The following is a 21,573-nucleotide window of genomic DNA, read 5'->3' on the forward strand; positions in this document are numbered from 1 at the left end:
TTTGGCGTTACCATGAGCTGTGGTGTATAGGTCGCAGACATGGCGTGGATCCTGCGTTGCTGTGGCTCTGGCGTAGGCCGGTAGCTACAGCTCTGGTTAGACCCCTAGCCTGGGAACCTCCATATGCTGCGGGAACAGCCCTAGAAAAGACAAAAAAAAAAAAAATTAAGTTTAAACTAATTCAACAGCCACTGAAATTTCACTTGAAATTTTAAACAGCTACAAATCCAAAAAAAGCAAAAGGTAAACACATTAGCTTTAATATATAGCTAGTACACAATAAAAATTAGAAGAGCTATTTTGGGAAAGTTAATACAAGAGAAATACTGATTAAAGTATATTCACTAAAAGTCCTGTCGTCAACATTTTTATTTATTTTAATTAGCTTAGTAAATGCTAGAATATAAATACACAATATTCTCTTTCTTATAACAGGTAGTCTTTCATATAACTAAAATTCAAGGCCAACATTTTATATAACCAAACAACACAAAACAAAAAATCCGTAAATTATGAGAAAAGGGACAAGGATATAAGAAAACAATACATTTTATATAAATTATAGAGGGCAGGAACAATGAAAACCCATTGCTTTCCTCTCTAACTCAATTTTACAAAATAAAGTCAACACGTATTATTCTGTGGACTGCTTAAGAGGGCATAAACACCATGTCTTTGAAAAGACAGTGGTCAAAGTCAAATGCAATCTTGATGTCAAACACTGTTCTTAGTTCTTAACTGGAGTTGAACTTCCTTTCATAGTCTTCTTTAGGTGATGATAGTTTGGCAAGATTTTCATCAGGAAATCCAACTGTAGTGTCTGGGGCTAAAGAGATAAGAGAATCAAGAACTGGCCAGCAGAAAGCAAAGTTAAGATTACCAGGTAGAAATAATTATCAGTAGGTCATGGAATTACAGGTGATTTTCACTGACTTATTTTTGTTTCCCTATTTTTTCAATTCACAATGGACACACATTAAGTTTGGTAATAAGAAAAAAACCAAAAAATTTTAAAATATTTTAAAAATATATGTAGAAGTTCCCACCTTGATACAGTGGGTTAAGAATCTGATTGTAGTGGCTTGGGTCACTGTGGAGGCACGCTTTCGATCCCTGGCCTGGCACAATGGGTAAAAGGATCTGGCATTGCTGAAGCTGCAGATCAGATTGAATCCCTGGCCTGGGAACTTCCACAAGCCATGGGTGCAGCAATAAAATTTAAAAAGAAAATTATATGTATATATGTGTGTGTGTGTGTGTGTGTGTTAATCAGTTTTCAACCTTCCTTCCGTAGATTTTACTTTGGCCTCTAAGAAGTGAAGGGTTCCAATTATAGTAAACAATGTAAGTAAAACACCTTGAGTACATTGCTTTTACACAACCTACGCAGCACACAGCTGTGATACCCGATCTTCACTCTTCATACATCAGCTTTGCCCAATCTTCCCTCATTGTAAAACTCACTTAGGGTACTTGTGAAAATTACAGATTTTTAGGCCCTTGCCCTAGACACTTTTGGTTCAAAACATCTGGGGAATCCTTTGTTAATAAGAACCTCTACATGATTCTTATCAGTGAAATATGGAAAACAGTGTTGCACACATACCATTATGTATTAAACTTCAGATATTATTGCTCACTTAATTCTAATCTCCCTTACCCCAACTGCAGCTTCACTTCTCCCTCTTCATTTTTGCTATTATGCAGAAAGATAGTGAAAAAATACTGGATATGTTATTTCTTTTTTGGTCTACAGAAGTAATAATATTTAACAGTAATAATAAAAGCCAGGAGTTCCCGTCGTGGCGCAGTGGTTAACGAATCCGACTAGGAACCATGAGGTTGCGGGTTCGGTCCCTGCCCTTGCTCAGTGGGTTAATGATCCGGCGTTGCCGTGAGCTGTGGTGTAGGTTGCAGACGCGGCTTGGATCCTGCGCTGCTGTGGCTCTGGCGTAGGCCGGTGGCTACAGCTCCGATTCAACCCCTGGCCTGGGAACCTCCATATGCCGCGGGAGCGGCCCAAGAAATAGCAACAACAACAACAAAAGACAAAAAAAGACAAAAAAAAATTAAAAAATAAAAAATAAAAGCCAAACATTACAGAATTAGGATAACCCAGAAGGAACTGGAATTTTAACTTCTGATAAAATATGGCTAAGAATCAAAAGTGCTAAATGTCTTGAAAAATATTTTCTGTGGGGGAGTGGAAGGAGGCTGGGTAATAAGGAAATAATTGAGTGTGCCAAGCAGTGAGGCTCCAACCTTCAATCAAGACAGAAGGTCTTCTACCATAGGAAGCCTCAAACCCCCTATCTTATCTCCTACTCTAACATGAAATTCCAAAGATGTACTTTCCATTATTCCTGGTTATTAGGAGGGGACAATTTCTCATAAGGAAATTCTCATATTTCTCAGGAAAATAATTAAACATACTTGCATATTCACAAGCTGCCTTTATTTTCAAGCCAACTATGTCAGTAAACTAATAGATGGACCCAAGTTGGCTGTCCAATATAAATTTGGTAGGTTCATTCCTTACCCTAGAAGGCTGGTATTTTAGGAGGGAATCAGTGTAATTTGTAAGGTTTGGAGATACAGCTCCAAGGAAAAACATAAGACCAAGAGTAACATCTCTGGATTTTCTTTTCCCATAATTAATGTGTCACTGTCATCTTTGGACATATTTTTGATATTAAATAGTAAAGACTCAATAATTCCATTGTAGAGAAATTCTAGTTTTAAGAAGATTTCTCTGATGTTTTACTTTTATCATTTGCTTTTTAAATAGCAAGCTTGCTGCCCTCATTAGAACAATTATGTGGTATTTTGGGAAAAATCACTGGCCCTAGAAAAACGTGTTTTCAAGAGAGGTTCCGGTACCTGTGGCCGCTCAGTCTGCACCCGACGCAGGCAGTCTGCACCATAGATCACTGTGTTCTCAGGAATGACTTCAAACGTGTTCAGGTTGCAACAAGCCCCAATGATGCAGCCACTTGTCAGTATTACGTTTCTGCCTACATACGCTGCGGTTAAAGACACACAGAATTACCAGGTAAGGCATTCAATGTTTAGAACACTATTTTCTTCCCTAAGATGTGGCAGGTATAAGTATACAAACTGGCCTTAAAAATATTAAAGAAAATACATTAGTTCAGAGTTTGTGCACAGATGGGAAGCAGCCACCAGACTAGTATTAAATGGACTCAGGACGGAGCTCTGGGGCTGACTATTGGTGTGACCTTGGGCAACTCGCTGTAAATTCTCTGAGCAAGTTCATCTATAAAACAGAGACCATCCCACTTCTCAGTCTGCTGTAAATGAGGTTGTAAATGTAAAGTGCTAACACAGGTTTGACACAGAGTGAGGACGAAATAAGGAGGAAACGACGGGGATAATCATCACATTCATCGTAACTGGTAATAGAAACTGAAATAAAAACCATTAAGTAGATTAACAAAAAGTCTGATTTCATAATTTAAAAAAAGAAGCATTTTCTTTCATGCCACACAAGACCATAAAAGAAAGGGCACTATTCTAAAGTCTCATCCTTCTGGTTCTCTCTGGGCAAGGTCTTGGAGATGGCTCCCGGCAGTGGTGGCGATTTACATGGCCCCTTGCCTAGACCCACTTATGGTAAGTAGCTTACATTTCTTTCTGATGAGCTAGAGGAAAGCAGACCTGAAATTAAAGAAAATAAACTGCTAGAGAAACTGAGTTTTTTTTTAATTCTGCAATGTTAATCAACTAAATTACTACTGACACTAGTTTTTTGTAGAGATCTTTCTCAAATCTTTCATCTGAAATTTATGGTTCAAATACACCTTGATCTAAATGTACACAGCTAAAATTTTAATTTAATGTACTGAGCACATCATTAGATTATGTTCCTTACAGGCAAAGAGCCTCACAGCTACGTCAGCCTACGTCCAACAACTCCTTCCTTCTAAGAACGTGACTTTGCCGTGGTTTTTCCTTCAGCTGTTTTCCAAAACACCACAAAGAGAAAGGAGATAATCACTTTTCACAATAAAATTCCAAACATAGCTTACCTTTTGATTCAATAACATTATTATCTCCCATTTTCATGGCTTGGGAATCTGTAAGCAGGAGTTAAGTAAACACTGTAAACATGTTCATGTTTTTCCCTAGTAATTCACTCTGTCCTTATCCTGCACTGGGGCAGAGACAGAGGCATGGGAGGGGCCATGCAGGCTGGCCTGACAAGAACTCCTCGCCCAGGGCTGTCTGAAAGTAAAGTTTTAATCTTTAAACAGAAATATTTGCAAGCATAAACAAATACACTTCTATTTTTTAAAGAAATGAGCACTTTATACCCCAATATTAGTAACACTTTCATAATTGTTAAAAGAAAAAAAAATTTTTAATTTATTTATTTTTGGTCTTTTTCTAGGGCCGCACTGGGGGCATATGGAAGTTCCCTATGGGCTAGGGGTCAAATCGGAGTTACAGCTGCTGGCTACACCACAGCCACAGCAATTCGGGGGGTAGAGCAGTGACTGTGACCAACACCACAGCTCATGGCAATGCCAGATCCTTAAGCCACTGAGTGAGGCCAGGGATTGAACATGCGTCCTCATGCATGCTAGGCAGATTTGTTTCTGCTAAGCCATGACCAGAATTCCTGTTTTAAGAAAATTTAAACACCCAATAACTTAAAGATAATATTATTAATGGTTCTCTATATAATTATATACATAATTCCATTGTAACTGGAAATCAAACTGTACAAAATCAAACAGTATAAACTTTTATAGCTTGCTTTATTCAGTTCACTTACATTTGCAAACATTATTCCATGCCATGAAAATCTTTAAAAACATAATTTTAAATGACTTAATGGTTCTAATGGTCTATTTTATGCTTGTAGCTTAACTTATTTAAATATTTTGCTATTGTTAAAAATTTAGATTTTCTCCTTGAAGTAGTTTCTATTATAAAATAGTATTTTGCTGACATCATGGAAAGATTTTTCTATTGTTTAGAGTACAAAATCAGCAAAGTTATTGGTCAGACGTGAGGGGAAAAATAAACAGAGAATGAAATATTTTCATCCCTATCCACCATTACTTGCAACAGACAACATACTGTCAACCTACAACTATACAGGAATCAAATGCACAGAGCTGTGGTTTGTAAATCAGGACAGAAGTCAAGATTACTCTGATTTATATCTACTGCCACTCGGTCACTGCTAACAAGTTATAGCAAAGGGAGCAAGGAGGTTCCTAAAGGTGAGTGTGAGTGTGCGTGCATGTGTGTGCATGTGTGTGTGTGTATGCACACACAGCTGAAAACAGCTATTTAATTTACTCTATTGGGTTATTCAATGGAACAGAAGGGGCAATTTTTTTTTTTTTATATACTGTATTTTATTTGAGTTCTTTATCTCCTCTTCTTAGTGACTCTGGCCAGAGGTTTGTTAATTTTGTTTACCCTTTCAAAGAACCAGCTCTTGGTTTTATTAATTTTTTCTATTGTTTTTTGAATCTCTAGTTTATTGACTTCCTCTCTGATTGATATACCATAAATAAGTCTTTTCAAAGAGCTGGATGGCCTAGTCCTAAAAATGTAATTTATATATTATACATAATATATACTATATGATATATAACATGTTATATGTAAGTATACTGTATATAACCATATATGTATATAAGTATTTGATAGACAAATTACGATACTTTCTAATGGAGGAGATTTGGGTACCGAAAGATAGCTGAGATTCAGCTTTATATCCAAAACAAAAACAAAAACTAAAACATCACCCAATGAAAAAATGGTCAGAAAAATCTAAATAGACATTTCTTCTAACAAGACAGATGACCAAAAAGCACATGAAAAGACGCTCAACATCACTGATTATTAGAGAAACACAAATCAACAATACAATGAGGTATCGCCTCACACCAGTCAGAACAGCCATCATCAGAAACTCTACAAACAATAAATGATGGAGAGGGTGTAGAGAAAAGGGAACCCTCTTACACTGCTGGGAATGCACATTGGTGCAACCACTATGGAGAACAGTATGGAGGTTCCTTAAAAAAACTAAATATATAGAACTATTATATGATCCAGCAATCCCACTCCTAGGCATTTATCTGGAGAAAACTGTAATTTGAAGAGATACATGCACCCAATGTTCGCTGCAGCACTATTTATAATAGCCAAGACATAAAAGCAACCTAATCCATCAACAGAAGAATGGATACAGATGTGGTACATATATACAATGGAATATTACTTCAGTCATAAAAGAAAAAAAAAATACCATTTGCAGCAACATAGATGGACCTAGAGACTATCATACAAGTAAAGTAAGTCAGACAGAGAAAGACAAATATCATATGAGATCACTAATATGTGGAATCTAATAAAAAGGATACAGAAGAACTTATTCACAAAACAGAAACAGATTAAAAGATTTCAAAATCAAACTTATGGTTACCAAAGGGGAAATGTAGGGGAGAGGGATAAATTAGGAGGTTGGGGTTAACATATACACACTGCTATATATAAAATAAATAAGTAACAAGGACCTACTGTATAGCACAGGCAAATCTACTCAATATTCTAATAATCTATATGGGAAAGAATCTGAAAAAGAATGCATTATGTATATATATAACTGATTCACTTTGCTGTACAGGAGAAATTATCACAACATTGTAAGTCTACTATACTCCAATAAAATTAAAAAACAATAGTTGGGAATGATTTCTCTTTAATTATCATAAAGGATACAACAGCCAACTTCAAATACATTATTAGTGCCAATGATCATGGGTTTTGGTTCTGAATCTTCTGCATCAGGAGTGATATTATCAGGGTGACTATATAGAGAAAAGAAAAATTATCAAAAAGTTAATAATTCAAGAGGAAATTCTCCTGTTTTAGAATTTGAATTTAATTCTCTCAATTTTACTTCCACCAAGCTTAATACACGTAATGATCAAAGTAATTCCTTAATCCAAGTGAATTATTTATCTTCTGTGCTGGAGAAGACTTGGTTCTGAGTTGAGGAAGAACTACTGAAATGTAAAGAAGTCATAAGTGTATATAGAAAGTCAGCAGTCCTTTGTTTTTTAAACTCAAAGCCCAGACGGCCCTTCCCAGGATGAGGTAAAAAAGATGCTGGCTAGGACTTTCAGCTTGTTAAAGTGAAATCAAAATCATGCCTAATTTGAAAAATTTCCATTCTTCATAATCATTCAAGATGGTGAAACAAAAACAGATATCTACATAAAATAATCGTTTTGTGCTATTAGGTAGTTAGCTGAAACATCTGGAATATAAAGTGTTTACAGTCTAAGAGGAGGAAGCCATTTAAAAATGGTGCTTTATCTCTGACAGTTGAATGACTGCAGAATATAGCTGTTGTTAACTGACTTACACTAAAGGTGCCAAAATATATTTTAAAAAGAAACAGCTTAATATAGTAAGAAACTCCCAAGTCCTAAGCAAGCATTAAGAAGAATCAATCTCTTTATCACAGTTAAATATTTTCCCAAGGCCTTTATTACAAATTCCATATACTGTTGCTATAAATCAGGTATAATCTTGAATTTCCTGCCAAAATTTTATCTAGAAAGCTTTACAAGTGCTTATAAAAATTTCATAGGTATTACAGTCTAGTTCACTAAGATAACATACACGTTCTAATGTTTTATAATTTGTTTAATCTTTAAAGTTTAAAAGTTGCCTATAGGAGTTCCTATCATGGCTCATCGGTAATGAACTCGACTTGTATCCATGAGGATTCGGGTTTGAACCCCGGCCTTGATCAGTGGGTTGGGGATTTCAGCGTTGCTGTGAGCTGTGGTGTAGGTTGCAAATGTGGCTCAGATCCTGTGTTGCTGTGGCTGTGGTGCAGGCTGGCAGCTATAGCTCTGATTCGACCCCAAGCCTGGGAACTTCCATATGCCACAGGTGCAGCCCTAAAAAGCAAAAAAAAAGGTTGCCTCCAGGATCTCCAATTTTTCAAATGTAATTCTGGGTGTTAGCCCACAAGGCAGTTGAAAATATGTATCAGAGTTACAATCACATGTCTGGGCATGAGTAAAACATTTTTGCCAGAACCAAGAAATCCAACCAAAAAACTGCCTATGAAGCAGTCAGCATAGCACTGGGATGTGGGAATGTCCTCAGAAACGTTTGCTTAAGGAATAGAAGAGGCTGTCATGTAAAGGGAAGATTATCAGAGTGAGACTCAGACTCTAGTTATCCACCTATGCGCCACCTCACCTTGGACAGGTCTCTTGTGCTGAAAAAGACCTTTAGTGTTGCCCTAGTTCTCAAATAGTGGGTTTATCCAGATGTCAGATGTAAAAGGTCCCTAGAGATGGCTGAAACGATGGAAATACTCTGTGGCACTCAGTTCAGAGCACCTGTCAAATCTTACTCACGCATTTATGATAAGCGCCTGTTCTTCTATCAGGTTACCTTCGCCGATCACTATTGGCCCGGCTTCTGCAATGATTCGTGCTTTAGGGTGGATCACTGTCCTGGGTCCTGTTCAAGGTACGGTGGAAAGAAATTAACTGTGGAGGCTGCACTTCCAAGGAGGCTGTGGGGAGGAACATTTCCTAAAGTACGTGCCAGGCACCACACTAGGCCCATTACAAATGTTATCATTGTAGTTCTGCCAAATCTCAGGCTGAGGTGAGTGAAGACAGCACAGGCTTCGGAGCCAGACAGCCCTGGGTCACCCTCTATGCTGAAGCCTCCGTTATCTCAGCGGTGAAATGGGGACAGTGATAATACCAGGCTTGTGGGGCTGTTTTAAAAGTTAGATGAAAAAAATGTTTGTAGACACACTCTCCCGGCACATAGTTGGAAATAAAAATTAATTCCCTTCCTTCCTTTCCTTCATAAAGGTAAGATGCTCTTTGCTTACAACACTGGTTCTTGCTTATGTAGGCGAACTATACAATACTTTGTCATACTGGTGCCTTAGAGAATTAGCCCTTTTATTAAAGGATTAAGAGGAAATACGGGTATGATGGGAGTTAGAAAATATGAAGACTAATGTTAGTTTTGTTACTTGTTACCATCCCTATTAAGCTTATCCACTGGAAGAAGGCAGAGCTTTTGATGTTTGGTCTAGGACATGATTCTATCCAGTTAAATGGTGAAAGGGGGGCAGAGGAAGGAACCACACGTGGGTTCTGGCATCCTAAGACTCTGCTAATGGAGAGTTCAGGCAGTGTGCCAGTGTGAAGTGGTAGAGCAGGAAGGGGTCTCACCACTTTACCATCGAGGTAGAGGAGGCACCAAGCTGCCCAAACCCAGACACTGACACCGGACGCCAGTCCTGGACTGTAACACCCCTCCCCCTACTGTTATTTACCCAAAGGCCTAGCATTTTGGTGATAATGAAACCACTGATGAGAAAAACAGAAACTCACAGCAGCCTCTGCCTCCAGTACCCATGCCCAGCCCCATACCAAGGCCATCTTTATCTGTAAACAAGCAAAGAGGAGGTAACTGACTCTGAAAACCAGAGAGTGAACAGAAAACTGACAGAAGGTAGGGAGGGAGTCGGGAAGATGACACTGTCCATGAAATTCAGTACTCAACTGTTAATATACTGTATTAATAAATTGTTAATTTATTCAATAATCATTGTCTGCTTGTGACAGGCAAGATGCAGGGCTGTATATTACAGGGAAACAAAAAGGAATGCGTGCTATTTTTGCCCTTTGGAGCTTGTTTATCTTGTAAAGCGGGAATACTTAACATGCTCACTCACAAATGTATTAAAATAAATAAGGAGGTGTTCCTGGTGCCCAGAGAATTGGAAGGAATCTCAGTGCAGCTTATTTTCTTCTCTAACAACGAAGAACTGGGGATTGAGAAAGAGGGTGGGGCCCAAGACGGGACAGAGGGTTGGGGTTGCACAAAGTGGCTTGGTTATTTCTGTCACCTCTGGCTCCCTCAAACCCTCAGCTGCTAAAGTGAAATGCAGAAAGGGGAATCACTCAGATCCCTGGGAAGCCTCTTGAGGTGACTATGGTGGTGACCATGCAGGCCTTTTTTCTTTGTTAAAAAAGTACACACACAAACACATTTATAAAAGGAATATACACTCACTACAAAAACCTCACAAAAGTGAAAGATCCTCTCTTTTGCTAATCCCATTTCCTAACCCTGCACCACAACGGGAACTCCTATAGACACTGATTGTCTTCATGAATACTAGTTAGATTCATGACCAATCAGTGGATTAAGGATCTAGCGTTGCCATAAGCTGTGGTGCAGGTCAAAGATGTGGCTCAGATCCTGTGTTGCTGTGGCTGTGGTGTAGGCAGGCAGCTACAGCTCTGATTCGAGCCTAGCTTGGGAACTTCCATATGCCGAGGGTATGGCCTTAAAAAGACAAAAAAAACCAAAACAAACAAAACCGTAAAAAAACAAGGAATACTACTTACTCTGCAAATTGCTTTTTTCATCTAATAAATCATATATCTATTTTTTGAATGGCTGAATATTATTTCACATCATATTAATATGCCATAATTTATTTAACTAATTCTTTAACGATGGGCATTTAGAAGTTTCCACTTTTGGGGAGAGGTACAAAAACAATGCTGAAACAACACTTGGATTCCTGTGAAGTGAGAAATTTCTTATGGCTCTTCCAGCTGGGTGAATCAACTTGAATCTGTAGTTTGCACAATACCAGATTTATGTCTTACATCAAAATGTCCTATGATAAAGAGACACGATATTTCCATTTCAGGTTCTTTGTAGCTAAAGCCCCAGCTAGCTCCCCATTGCTTGTCTCAAAAGTCTAGGCTCTGGCCTTTATCACTTAAAGGCTATGTGCTTAATCTCTCAAATGCCTCCGTTTTCTCATCTATACAAAGATAAGATCTATGATAACTTACCTCACTGGGTTAAGGTATGGATTATATAAAGTAAGGTTTGAAAAGGAGATCATGGGGTCTGGCTCATAGTTCTTCAAAATGGGAGGTTCATCACTAGCTGACACTAAGAGCTAACAACTATCACAGCAAACAAAATAACACCTGGTCTGCAAAAGAGAAGAAAAGGGACTGCTTTACTCTCCTCTCAGGTATTGGGGTAAAACCTCTTTTTCACAGGGGAGGAAAATTCTTCACCTTATTGTTAGATAATAAAAAAGATTAATAAAAATATTCCATACTAGCATTAAAAATCTGACAGGAGGAAGAGATAGTCATGGCCATGACAGAAAGCAGATCCTTTGCTGGCAGCCAGATAAACATCCAGAGGCACTAGATATTCCCCTTGTCCTCAGGCTGTAGCTTTTGACAACAAGCAGTCTTGTAAGAAGCTCCCTGAGAAAGGGCTAATAAGACAAAGGTACCACTAGGACCTGGGCTTCTTTAAAAGTTCCTCTAAAGTACAGCTTTGAAAACAATTGACATCTTCATTTTTCCCTTTCAAAAATAATACATATTAAGTATACCAAAACCCCCAGAGAGATGAACACACTTTTTTTTTTTTTTTTTTTGTCTTTTCTAGGGCCACACCCGCAGCATATGGAGGTTCCCAGGCTAGGGGTCTAATCACAGCTGTAGCCGCTGGCCCATGCCACAGCCACAGCAACGCCAGATCCAAGCCACGTCTATACCACGTCACGGCAACGCTGGATCCTTAATCCACTGAGCGAGGCCAGGGATTGAACCCGCAACCTCATGGTTCCTAGTCAGATTTGTTAACCACTGAGCTATGACGGGAGCTCTGAACACACTTTAAAAAAAAATTAAATAATCTCCAATCCCATGTATTCTTATGTAATATTTAAAAATAATTCTGAAGCTATTTTATTTAGCCAAGTGTTTCATTATTGTCATTTTTTTTAGATCATTATTAATAAGTAAGTTAGTAAATAACTGAAAAACTGGTTATAAATCTGAGGGCCCTAGGATATAAAGCATCATCACCGGCTTCTGTGAGACCTGTGTTCAAGACAACACCTCCACCTGGTGGTCACGCTGCCAAATTACATGTCCTGGAGTTCAAGGCTGAAAGGACTTAGGTTAAACTGAGTTGTGAAGTTAACAGCAAATGTCATGAGTGACAATAAACCAAATAGTTCCCCTTTACCTCTCTTTTTTGGGCAGAGACTAGAGAGATTAGTATGTACACAGAACTGCTGTACATGTGACTGCTTAGACTTCAGTTTGCTGAACTTCTTAAAGGGAACTTCCGACTCAGGTGGTTTGTCTCTACACAGCACTGAAGGTTGGCACCAGACAGGAGGGCAACCTGGGCAAGACCCTGGGCAGCGCCCACATATTGAAATGTGAGCACAGTCTGCTCCACACTTCTCTACACGCAAGAAGCACTTTTACCTCCAATGGGACTGAATTTAAACCCAGTTGAAGGGTCCTGAGGTTAAAATGCTTTAAAAATAAAAATTTGTCACCATGGAAAGTTTTTTTTTTTTAAAGGCTGTTGTGAATTTTCTTAGAGCTCTTTCTGACAGGGTAGTTTGTATATTTTCTTACTGAATGTGCTGAAACCCTATTTGGCTTATCTCCTTGTTTGGATAAATGTGTCTAGAGTTGGAGCTGCCTTACTGGCTGATGAATTATTTTTCTAAATGCTTGGCTGGGCTTGACGCAACCTAGCCAGAAAGACATTCCTTGAATCAAATTTCCATTCCCCTCATTTAGTAAAGGGCATTTTTCCTGTCTATCTTTGCCTAGGAAAGCAATCTTTGTGGACATCTTCATATGTCAATAAATAGTTCCAAAAGCCACAAGGTCTCTTGAAAATGAAAACAATTCCTATGACCTGTAAGCTGAAGTACCTGTAAGAACTGCTTTATATGCAATGAATTTCTCAAGTCAAAGCCAGTATTCTGCCTATTAAAAAAGACTTTAATATAATGTTGTATATATGACTTATATGTTATAAACCAGTTACCTCAATTTAAAAAAAGATTTCCTAACACAAATTTTATTTATTTTTTAAAATGATTTTTATTTTTTCTATTATAGCTGGATTACAGTGTTCTATCAATTTTCTTTTTCTTTTTTTTTTTTTTGCCTTTTCTAGGGCCGCTCTCAGCGGCATATGGAGGTTCCCAGGTTAGGGGTCCAATCGGAGCTGTAGCCACTGGCCTGCACCAGAGCCACACCTACACCACAGCTCACAGCAACGCTGGATCCTTAACCTACTGAGCAAGGCCAGGGATCAAACCCGCAACCTCATGGTCCTAGTCGGATTCGTTAACCACTGCGCCACCACGGGAACTCCAAGTGTTCTGTCAATTTTCTATGCAGTATTCTAACACAAATTTTAAGCCAACTATACTCCAATTAAATTAAAAAAAAAGATTTCCACAATAAAAGGGAAGCTTTTGATACTAAAAACTCTAATGGAAAGAAAAAGTGGAACAAAGAGCTTCCATCACAAAGCTTTTCCACTGAAGGCACTGAGTTCTGCTTTCACATTGCAGTGTCCCAACCAAGTCCTGTTCTAACCCCAGAAGACTGCCCTCACCTTAAAATAGGACTCCTTGACTCTGCTCAGAGGGACCTTTCTGAAATGTTTTTCAGCTTTCAAAACAAGATTGTCAGGAAATAATGCATGGCCCAGGAATCAAGGCAGTCTAAGTAAAAACAGGCTTGATGCTACAAAACCTTATTTACCCAAATTATGGTTAACAAGAGAGCTGTTATTCTTCCCAAAGTCTGTTTCCTAGCAGCCTCTAATGAAAGGGGTCAGGCTCCAGCAGAGCCACAAGCCATAGGATTTCTGGTTAAGGAGAACGCTTCAAAGCTTTAGACTAGTTTCTCTGATAAACCAAACACCTGATTTTCTAGGAAAACAGAAGATCAGGAGTTCCCATTGTGGCTCAGTAGTTAACAAATCAGACTAGGAACCATGAGGTTTCAGGTTTGATCCCTGGCCTCGCTCAGCAGGTTAAGGATCTGGCATTGCCGTGAGCTGTGGTGTATGCTGCAGATGCGGCTTGGATCTGGCGTTGCTGTGGCTCTGGCCTAGGCCGGCGGCTACAGCTGTGATTAGACCCCTAGCCTGGGAACCTCCATATGCTGAGGGTACGGCCCCAAAAAGTCAAAAAAAAAAAAAAATCATTTTATATTTTAACTGTCAGAGCTGTGCATGATCAGCTGGTTGCCAAAAACTATATGAAAAGTAGATTTAAATTTTGTACTTCCTTATATAAATTTAAACTTTTAGGGAAAATAGGAGGATAAGAGAATAGGGTAGAATAGGGTAAAGAATGGGGAGAAGGACCAAGAAATGAAAGACAGAGGGAGAACAGGAAAGTGAGTGCTGACTCCTGAAACCCCCAGGCCTCAGTCTTATGCAGTGGTCCAGCTCTCCGTTTCACAGGATACAGCCTTTATTGCTGTTCTAGAAAAGCTTCTGCAAGTACAGGACCTGTTTTCAAATCTAACACACACATACATACACACACACATACAAATGTATGTGTATACCTGTGTGTACATTCGTGCCTGTAGAGATACCATACCATCTATAGATCTGCTGTGTGTTGAATACTTTTTGTTTAAAATGGAGAAAATGAGGGAGTTCCCACCATGGTGCAGTGGAAACAAATCCAACTAGGAACCATGAGGTTGCGGGTTCAATCCCAGGCCTTGCTCAATGGGTTAAGGATCCTGCATTGCTGTGGTTGTGGCATAGGCCAGTGGCTGCAGCTCCGATTGGACCCCTGGCCTAGGAACCTCCATGTGCCGCAAGTGCGGCCCTGAAGGGACAAAAAAAAAAATAAAAAATAAAAAAAAATGGAGAAAATGAAATGAGGGAAAGTATATAATTATTTCAGTCTTAACCTTCCTTCAAATCATAGAATACTTTGAGAGCTAATATTAAGTATCATTCCTCAAATCAAGGAAGAAACCATAAAAAATCACAACAAAAATAATGCAGAGGAACATTTGCTAAACATGTGGCCATCATAATTTCTCCTCATAAAAACTTTGCAAGTAGTTTAACAGTTAACAAAGAATCAATAGCGCATTGAAAAGAAACAGGGTCACCTACCTCCTCAACTTCAAACTTTGTCAATTACAAATAACTAAATAAATCCAATCTGGCAAATTCCTAATAATGTTCCATCATACTGGTACCATCTTCAGTGGTTTTATAAGACATGATGTCTGAACTGGTTGGAGGCTTAGACTTACTAAAATTAAAGAAATGTTTTTCTTTTACAGATACTGTTAGTATAAGGGAACAAGGCATATTTCTCTCTGAAAGTGTGCTTAATTCCCTGAAAGCTTTACCCTGGTAACATCCAGCAGCTAGTCAGGATGTGCTCATGCTAATAAAGCTATCAGGGCACCATATCCAGTGAAAACATATGTAAAAGAACTAGTGGCTAAAATGTGTGTTTGAGGAAGTACACTGTTCATTTAGCTTAAATGCTGGATTTCATCTCCAGCAAGGCTACACTGATTTAACAGTGTGATAATAAGCTAACATTTATTGAGTACTTACTATGTGTTAGGTATTGGGCAATGACTTCCACCAACATTCTCTTATTTAATCTTTCAAAACACCTATAAGGGAGGCACAATCAACTGACAGGCCCTGAACTGCCTACCCCTAGAGTAAAAGCCTTTGTGTGTTTAATCCGCCACTACAAGCAGCTGAACCTAACAGCTGATACACACAACTTCAGAGATGGAGAAGATAAACGTTAGTGATTTAAGCAATATGCCCAAAGTAACCCAGCAGGTAAAGGACGAGGATGCTACCCAAGTCCCCCAGACTCCATGGTTCACACTCTTAACAACTACCCAGCAGAATACAAGCTCTGTGAAAGCAGCACCTGTCGCTGCTGTGTTCACTGCTGGGTCCCTAGTGCTAACACAGTGCCTGGCACATAGCGGTAGGTACACAATAGATGTCTCTTGAATAAATGAATGACCTTATTATATTGCTTTGTCATTTTATCTGGTAGGAGTTTTAAAACAGACTCCATCACACTAAATTCTTTTAAAAATATTAAACACTTAGAGAAATACATTGTTTTGTCAAAAAAATTAGAACACCGGTCAAACAGGGAAACATAGAAAATAATACCTAATGAACTGTGAGGCACCAAAATAAATTAAATCCACCAATTCACCGATAAGCTATTGTCTTACCTATAGTTACATCACCCCTGATTTCACTCTCTACACATACAACTGCTCCAGGTGCAATCTTCACACTGTAGGAAGAAAAAGGTAACATTCACCATGGGCAAGTCTTAAATAAAATATTGTTATAGGTGCTATGCTGATACCACAGTGAGAAAAAGATTAAAACAAATTGATGGAAAAATGAAAAGTGAATTGTACAAGGGTAAAATTTAATATATTACAAACTTCTCAGGAGGCATACCATCTGTCGAGCTAAAATCATATCATGCCTTCCAAAAAAGCTTGAGAGGTTTGGACTCTTTAACACCAACATTGTTTCTAAATAGCAAAAAGCTGAAAACTACTTAGATATTCATTTGTAGGGAACTGGTTAATAAATTATGGTATGCCATAAACTAATATACAGCATAAAAAAGAATGAATAATCCATCATGTAAAGATTTGGAATGATCTCCAAGCTACATTGCTAAGTGAAAAAAATCAAAGCCAGGGAGTTCCCTTATGGCTCAGTGGGTTAAGGATCTGGCATTGTCACTGCAGCAGCTCATGTTGCTGCTATAGTTCAGGTTTGCTCTCTGGCCTGGGAACTTCCACATGATGCAGGTGTGGAAAAAAAAAAAAAAAAATCAAAGCCAGAAGATGGACAGAACATGCCACTATTTTGGTAAAAATGAGGAAAAAGACTTAATTCAAAGTATTTAACAACCAACAAGGTAATATTAACATAGAAACAGAGAAATCTCAAAAGGAGAAAATAGAAATATTGGTGAAGAATAAACTATGAAAGAATAATACAAGAAAATTTCCCAGGACAAAGTCTACTGATCTTAACTCTGGAAGGACTCAGTAAATGGAAAAGACCTGTGCCAAATAACATTATCATAAAATTTTGAAACACTATAGAAAAGATCCTTAAAAGCTCCCAAAGCCCCTCCCCCCAATAATAAAAAAAAAATAATCAGAGGGGAAAAAATAATCAGAACGGCATCAAATTCCTCCACAGCAATAGCAATACTGGATACTAGAAGACCAGTAATAATTCCTTCAGAAATCTGGGTGAGGAGTTCCCTTCGTGGCACAGTGGTTAACGAATCCGACTAGGAACCATGAGGTTTCAGGTTTGATCCCTGGCCTTGCTCAGTGGGTTAACGATCCAGCGTTGCCATGAGCTGTGGTGTAGGTCACAGACAAGGCTCAGATCCTGTGTTGCTGTGGCTCTGGTGTAGGCTGGTGGCTACAGCTCTGATTCGACCCCTAGCCTGGGAACCTCCAGACGCTGCAGGAGCGGCCCAAGAAATGGCAAAAAAAGAAAAAAAAGTCTGGGTGAAAACTATCTTTAACTGAGAGCGTTTATCCAAACTAGTCATCAAGTATGGAAGGAAATAAAGACAGGTTTAGACTTGCCACGACTTAAAAACAAAAAAATCTCTTACGTACTCTTTTTTAGGAAGCTACTGAAGGATGTACTTAGCTAAATAAAAGTATACCAATAGGTGTGCACGAAAGAGAGATACATCAGGACAAGAGCTGTACATCTGTCTTAGCAAAAATGACAGAAGACTTCAAGGGGAAGATCTTCACGAAAAAAAAAAGAAACAAAAAGATTATGTGATGAGCATTTAGAAAAAATATGACTAGACATTTGACATATCTGTCTGAAGATCTGAAAAACATCAGTACATAAAAAAATAAGAAAATGAAAAATGAAGCTATTTGGTTAAATTTTGGATGAGCTCAGTTTGAGGTATCCACTGAGAAAGATCCAGTATACAATTGAAAATACAGATTTGGAGCCATGAGACTGTTCTAGGCCAGAAATACAGCTCTGAGGGCCAGCAGGGTAAAACTCTTTAACCTGTTTCTTCATCATTCATGTTCTAGAGCCCTCTGAAATATTTCCTAATATAAATGCAAAATAACACCAAAAATACAGACCCTTCAAAAATCACAACTGTTAGGAATATCCGTTGTGGCGCAATGGAAACAAATGAGACTAGTATCTATGAGGATGTGCATTTGATCCCTGGCCTCACTCAGTGGGTCAGGATCTGACATTGCCGTGAGCTATGGTATAGGCTGCAGACTCAGCTCAGACCCTGCTTTGCTGGGGCTGTGGTGTAGGCCTGCAGCTGCAGCTCCAATTTGATCCCTGGCCTGGGAACTTCCATATGCCTCGGGTGTGGCCCTAAAAAGCAAAAGAAAAAAAAAAAGAAAAAGAAAAAAAATCACAACTGCCTTACTGATATGGAAAACAAAAAAAGACGTGCACAAATTTTTCTTCTATAAATTTCTGTGAACAAACCTTCCTACCATAAAGCATTTTTAAAGCTCTAAGAAAAAAGAATACCAAACAAAAACTAATAATCCCTGGGTCTATCTTTAAGAAATGCTGGTGAGATTAGACACAGCTACATCTGTTTCCATCACTTTGACAGGCAGTGACTTTCTACAAGGCAGAAATTTGAAATTTCAAAATGACCCACCTGGGTTACTATGTGTCATGTGACTGCTGAAATCACAAAAAAAATTATAACCTTTCTACTGAGTAAGAGAAGCAAAAACTTTAGTGACAAGGAGTAGAAAGCAATAAAACGGTCCAAACCTCTCATTTTCTAGATGAGGAAATTGAAGCCCAGAGATTTGAAATTTCTTGAAGCAAAATTCATTCTTGGGGCATCATGATCCCAATATCAACGATCTCTTTTCTGTCATCTGAAAGTTTCCTGGAAACATCCTATCATTTTGCATCTTTTTCATCTGACAGCTGAATGATGCTGCCCTTAAATGTATAGTCATTTATAAATGCCTTTTCTCTGATACCTTTCCTTTAAAGTGGGTTTACACATTTAAAAAAGCAATTTCATTAAACCCTGGCCAAATAAGCTTAACTCCATAAAATCTTTTTTTTTTGGGGGGGGTGGCATCACGCCAGAGGCATGTTGTAATTCCCTACCCAACTGCAGCACAGCAGCCACCCAAGTGTCTGAAGGGACAAACCCAGATGCTTAACCCCCTGGGCCAAAGGAGAGCTCCTAAAATATCTCATTTTAGATACGATTTCCCATTTCAGTGTTTATTCCCTCAGCCTCCCTTTATGAACTTTTTGGGGAAAAAAGACACTATTTATAACATTTAACATATCCTGGGCAAGCGAGAATGGGAGAGACTCATGTCTTCAGTTTATGCCCAACGAAGAGACCTCAGGTAGTGTATGGGACAATCAGCATACTTCTTTGTGTGGCAGTTATAAGTTCACCACTAGACCAACTAAAACATGGTGGAAATATCTCCGTGTAGACTCCGAGGCACCTGGAAGTGACGCGCAGGGGAGAGCAGGCAGCTGGAAGAAGGCTTAGCCAAGGACCTAACTATTAAAATAACCATCAACACCCTCCTCCCCACTGCACACTACCAGATATTCCGTACAGATAAAACGTACAGAATATTCCTAGAAGATCTCCTCTTAGGCTTTATGAACAAGATGAGAGCTACCTGCCTAAACAGAAGAAAAGCCTAAATGTTAGTTTATGGCACCCCAAACAAGGTCTGTCGGTTTTCTTTTTCAGGAATAGTCAGCAGATGGTGCTCAACACTGCTGCTTTGGGAAACAGTTTGACTTATTAAAGGTGTCCATCTCCCATCCAAGCCGTTCCTATTCACCAACAGTGCCAGCAAGGAGGGCCGCTAGAGAAGCAGCCCCGGAGTCTATCCCCACACGTTTACGAAGCGGCTAGTTCTGGCCCAGTGGTGGCCCCCTTTCTGACAAGCGGCCGAGAGTTCGTCTACACAAATATACAGCGTCCACGATAGGGAGGAAGGGATTGGGGAGCGGCCAGCACTCCTGTGGCGTCTGGGGACACCCGGCAGCTCCAGGCCTCCGAAGCGCAGCGCAAAGGAAGAGGAAGGTATCTCCGAGTCCTGGGTGGCGGCCCCTCCCGAGACCCCTTCGGCGCAGGAGCGCTGAGGAGGAGACCCGAGAGGCTGCCGAAGGACGAAGAGCAAATACCTTCCCGCCACGGACTCTGCATCCCTTCCCCGGCCTCCCTACCCCGACTCCTTCGCCTCCTCCCTCCGCAGACGTGGGCTCTGAGCCTTAGGAACCACCCAGGCCGGGCGCCTGGAATAAAACACCACCTCAATCCCCACCTCTGGCGACCAGAAACAGGTTCCACCCCTGCGGAGAGGAGAGAAAGACTTTTTCTCAAACAGCAGACCCACCTCTTTTGAGTCTTCTCCGCCATGGTTTGGCCCCCGGCTCCTATTGGATCGACACAACCTCCTGGGCAAAGCGATGATTTCTACGAGCGATTGCAGAGCCTGGCAGAATCGGGAGGGGGCGGAGCCTGGGGGCTGCTCTAGGGGCATGGCGGCGTGGGCGGGGTCAGCTCTGGTTTTTCGGTTGTCCTTTGCTGGTGTGGTTGGTGGCTCTACGCTGGGTTTAGCACAGCCAGGGGATCGATGGACTCGGATTTAGTCCGATCCAGCGCACTTCACTGTGACCTCATTATACCGCAATAGTCACTCTCATCTCCTTTCTTTAAAGATCCTCCTGCTAAACTTTGAGGCCCTTTTCCCTCTCAGCGTGAGGTCATTATTGCCATAAATTAAGCATCCTCTGTAGGCTGTCCTCAGGTTAGCAGCGCTAGTTGTGTCGTCTTTGCCCAGTCTCACACCTGATTATTCGAGTGCCTATTTAACGTGTCCACTTGAATGCTTCACGGTCTTAACAAATCTAAAATGTCCAGAACAGAGCTTTTGATTTAATGCCCTCGCCTTCTCTCCAACCAGTTGGTCCTTGGATCTCTGTCTCACTAAAGGAATCCACCATTCACCCAGTTGCTCAAACCGAAAAGTCCGAGTCATCCTCACCTCTCCGTATTTAATTAATTCGGCAAGTTCTTCTGGTTCTACATCTCATTCTACACTTTGCATAAATTTACCACCTCTCTAATCCAGTCTCTGCTACTACTCTCCCCTGTAGTCTGCCTCTTTCACCCTGGACCTCTAAAATCAGGCTTCCATCCCCCTCCTGCCCCCCATCCAAGCCATTTTTCTGCAGCTAAAATCATCCTTTAAAAACTAAATTCAGGAGTTCCCGTCTTGGCGCAGTGGTTAACGAATCCGACTAGGAGCCATGAGGTTGCGGGTTTGATCCCTGGTCTTGCTCAGTGGGTTAACGATCAGGCGTTGCAGTGAGCGCAGACGCGGTTTGGATTTGGCGTTGCTGTGGCCCTGGCGTAGGCCAGCGGCTGTGGCTCCGATTAGACCCCTAGCCTGGGAACTCCATATGCCGCGGGAGCGGCCCTAGAAAAGTCAAAAATACAAAAAACCCCAAAACAAAAACCAAATTCAGTTATTTTACTTACCATTCCTTTAAAAATCCGAACTCTTCCATATCCTGTCTCTGAGCTTGATC

The 21,573-nt window shown here is 40.0% G+C and overlaps 1 protein-coding gene across 1 annotated transcript; it reads right to left on the reverse strand.

Moving 5' to 3' along the window:
- Positions 728-20,398, reverse strand: DCTN6 (dynactin subunit 6). Its single transcript, NM_001167644.1, has 7 exons — positions 20,376-20,398; positions 16,161-16,225; positions 8,427-8,532; positions 6,766-6,854; positions 4,050-4,097; positions 2,881-3,023; positions 728-826 (listed from the first exon to the last, which is right to left on the reverse strand). Exons 1-7 carry the CDS (start codon positions 20,396-20,398, stop codon positions 728-730), a joined length of 573 nt encoding a protein of 190 aa, NP_001161116.1.

This window comes from Sus scrofa, chromosome 15 (assembly GCF_000003025.6).
Source record: "Sus scrofa isolate TJ Tabasco breed Duroc chromosome 15, Sscrofa11.1, whole genome shotgun sequence".
NCBI classification, from domain to species: Eukaryota; Metazoa; Chordata; class Mammalia; order Artiodactyla; family Suidae; genus Sus; species Sus scrofa.

What these genes read in the sequence shown, in the direction of transcription:
- DCTN6 (NM_001167644.1), bottom strand. Translation starts at nt 20,398, where the DNA reads ATGGCGGAGAAGACTCAAAAGAG. An exon ending in TGTATTTGAAGTTGGCTGTT is followed by an intron (nt 4,098 to 6,765) that starts GTATCCTTTATG and finishes TCCTGCTTACAG; the next exon opens with ATTCCCAAGCCATGAAAATG. An exon ending in TAATGTTATTGAATCAAAAG is followed by an intron (nt 3,024 to 4,049) that starts GTAAGCTATGTT and finishes CTTTAACCGCAG; the next exon opens with CGTATGTAGGCAGAAACGTA.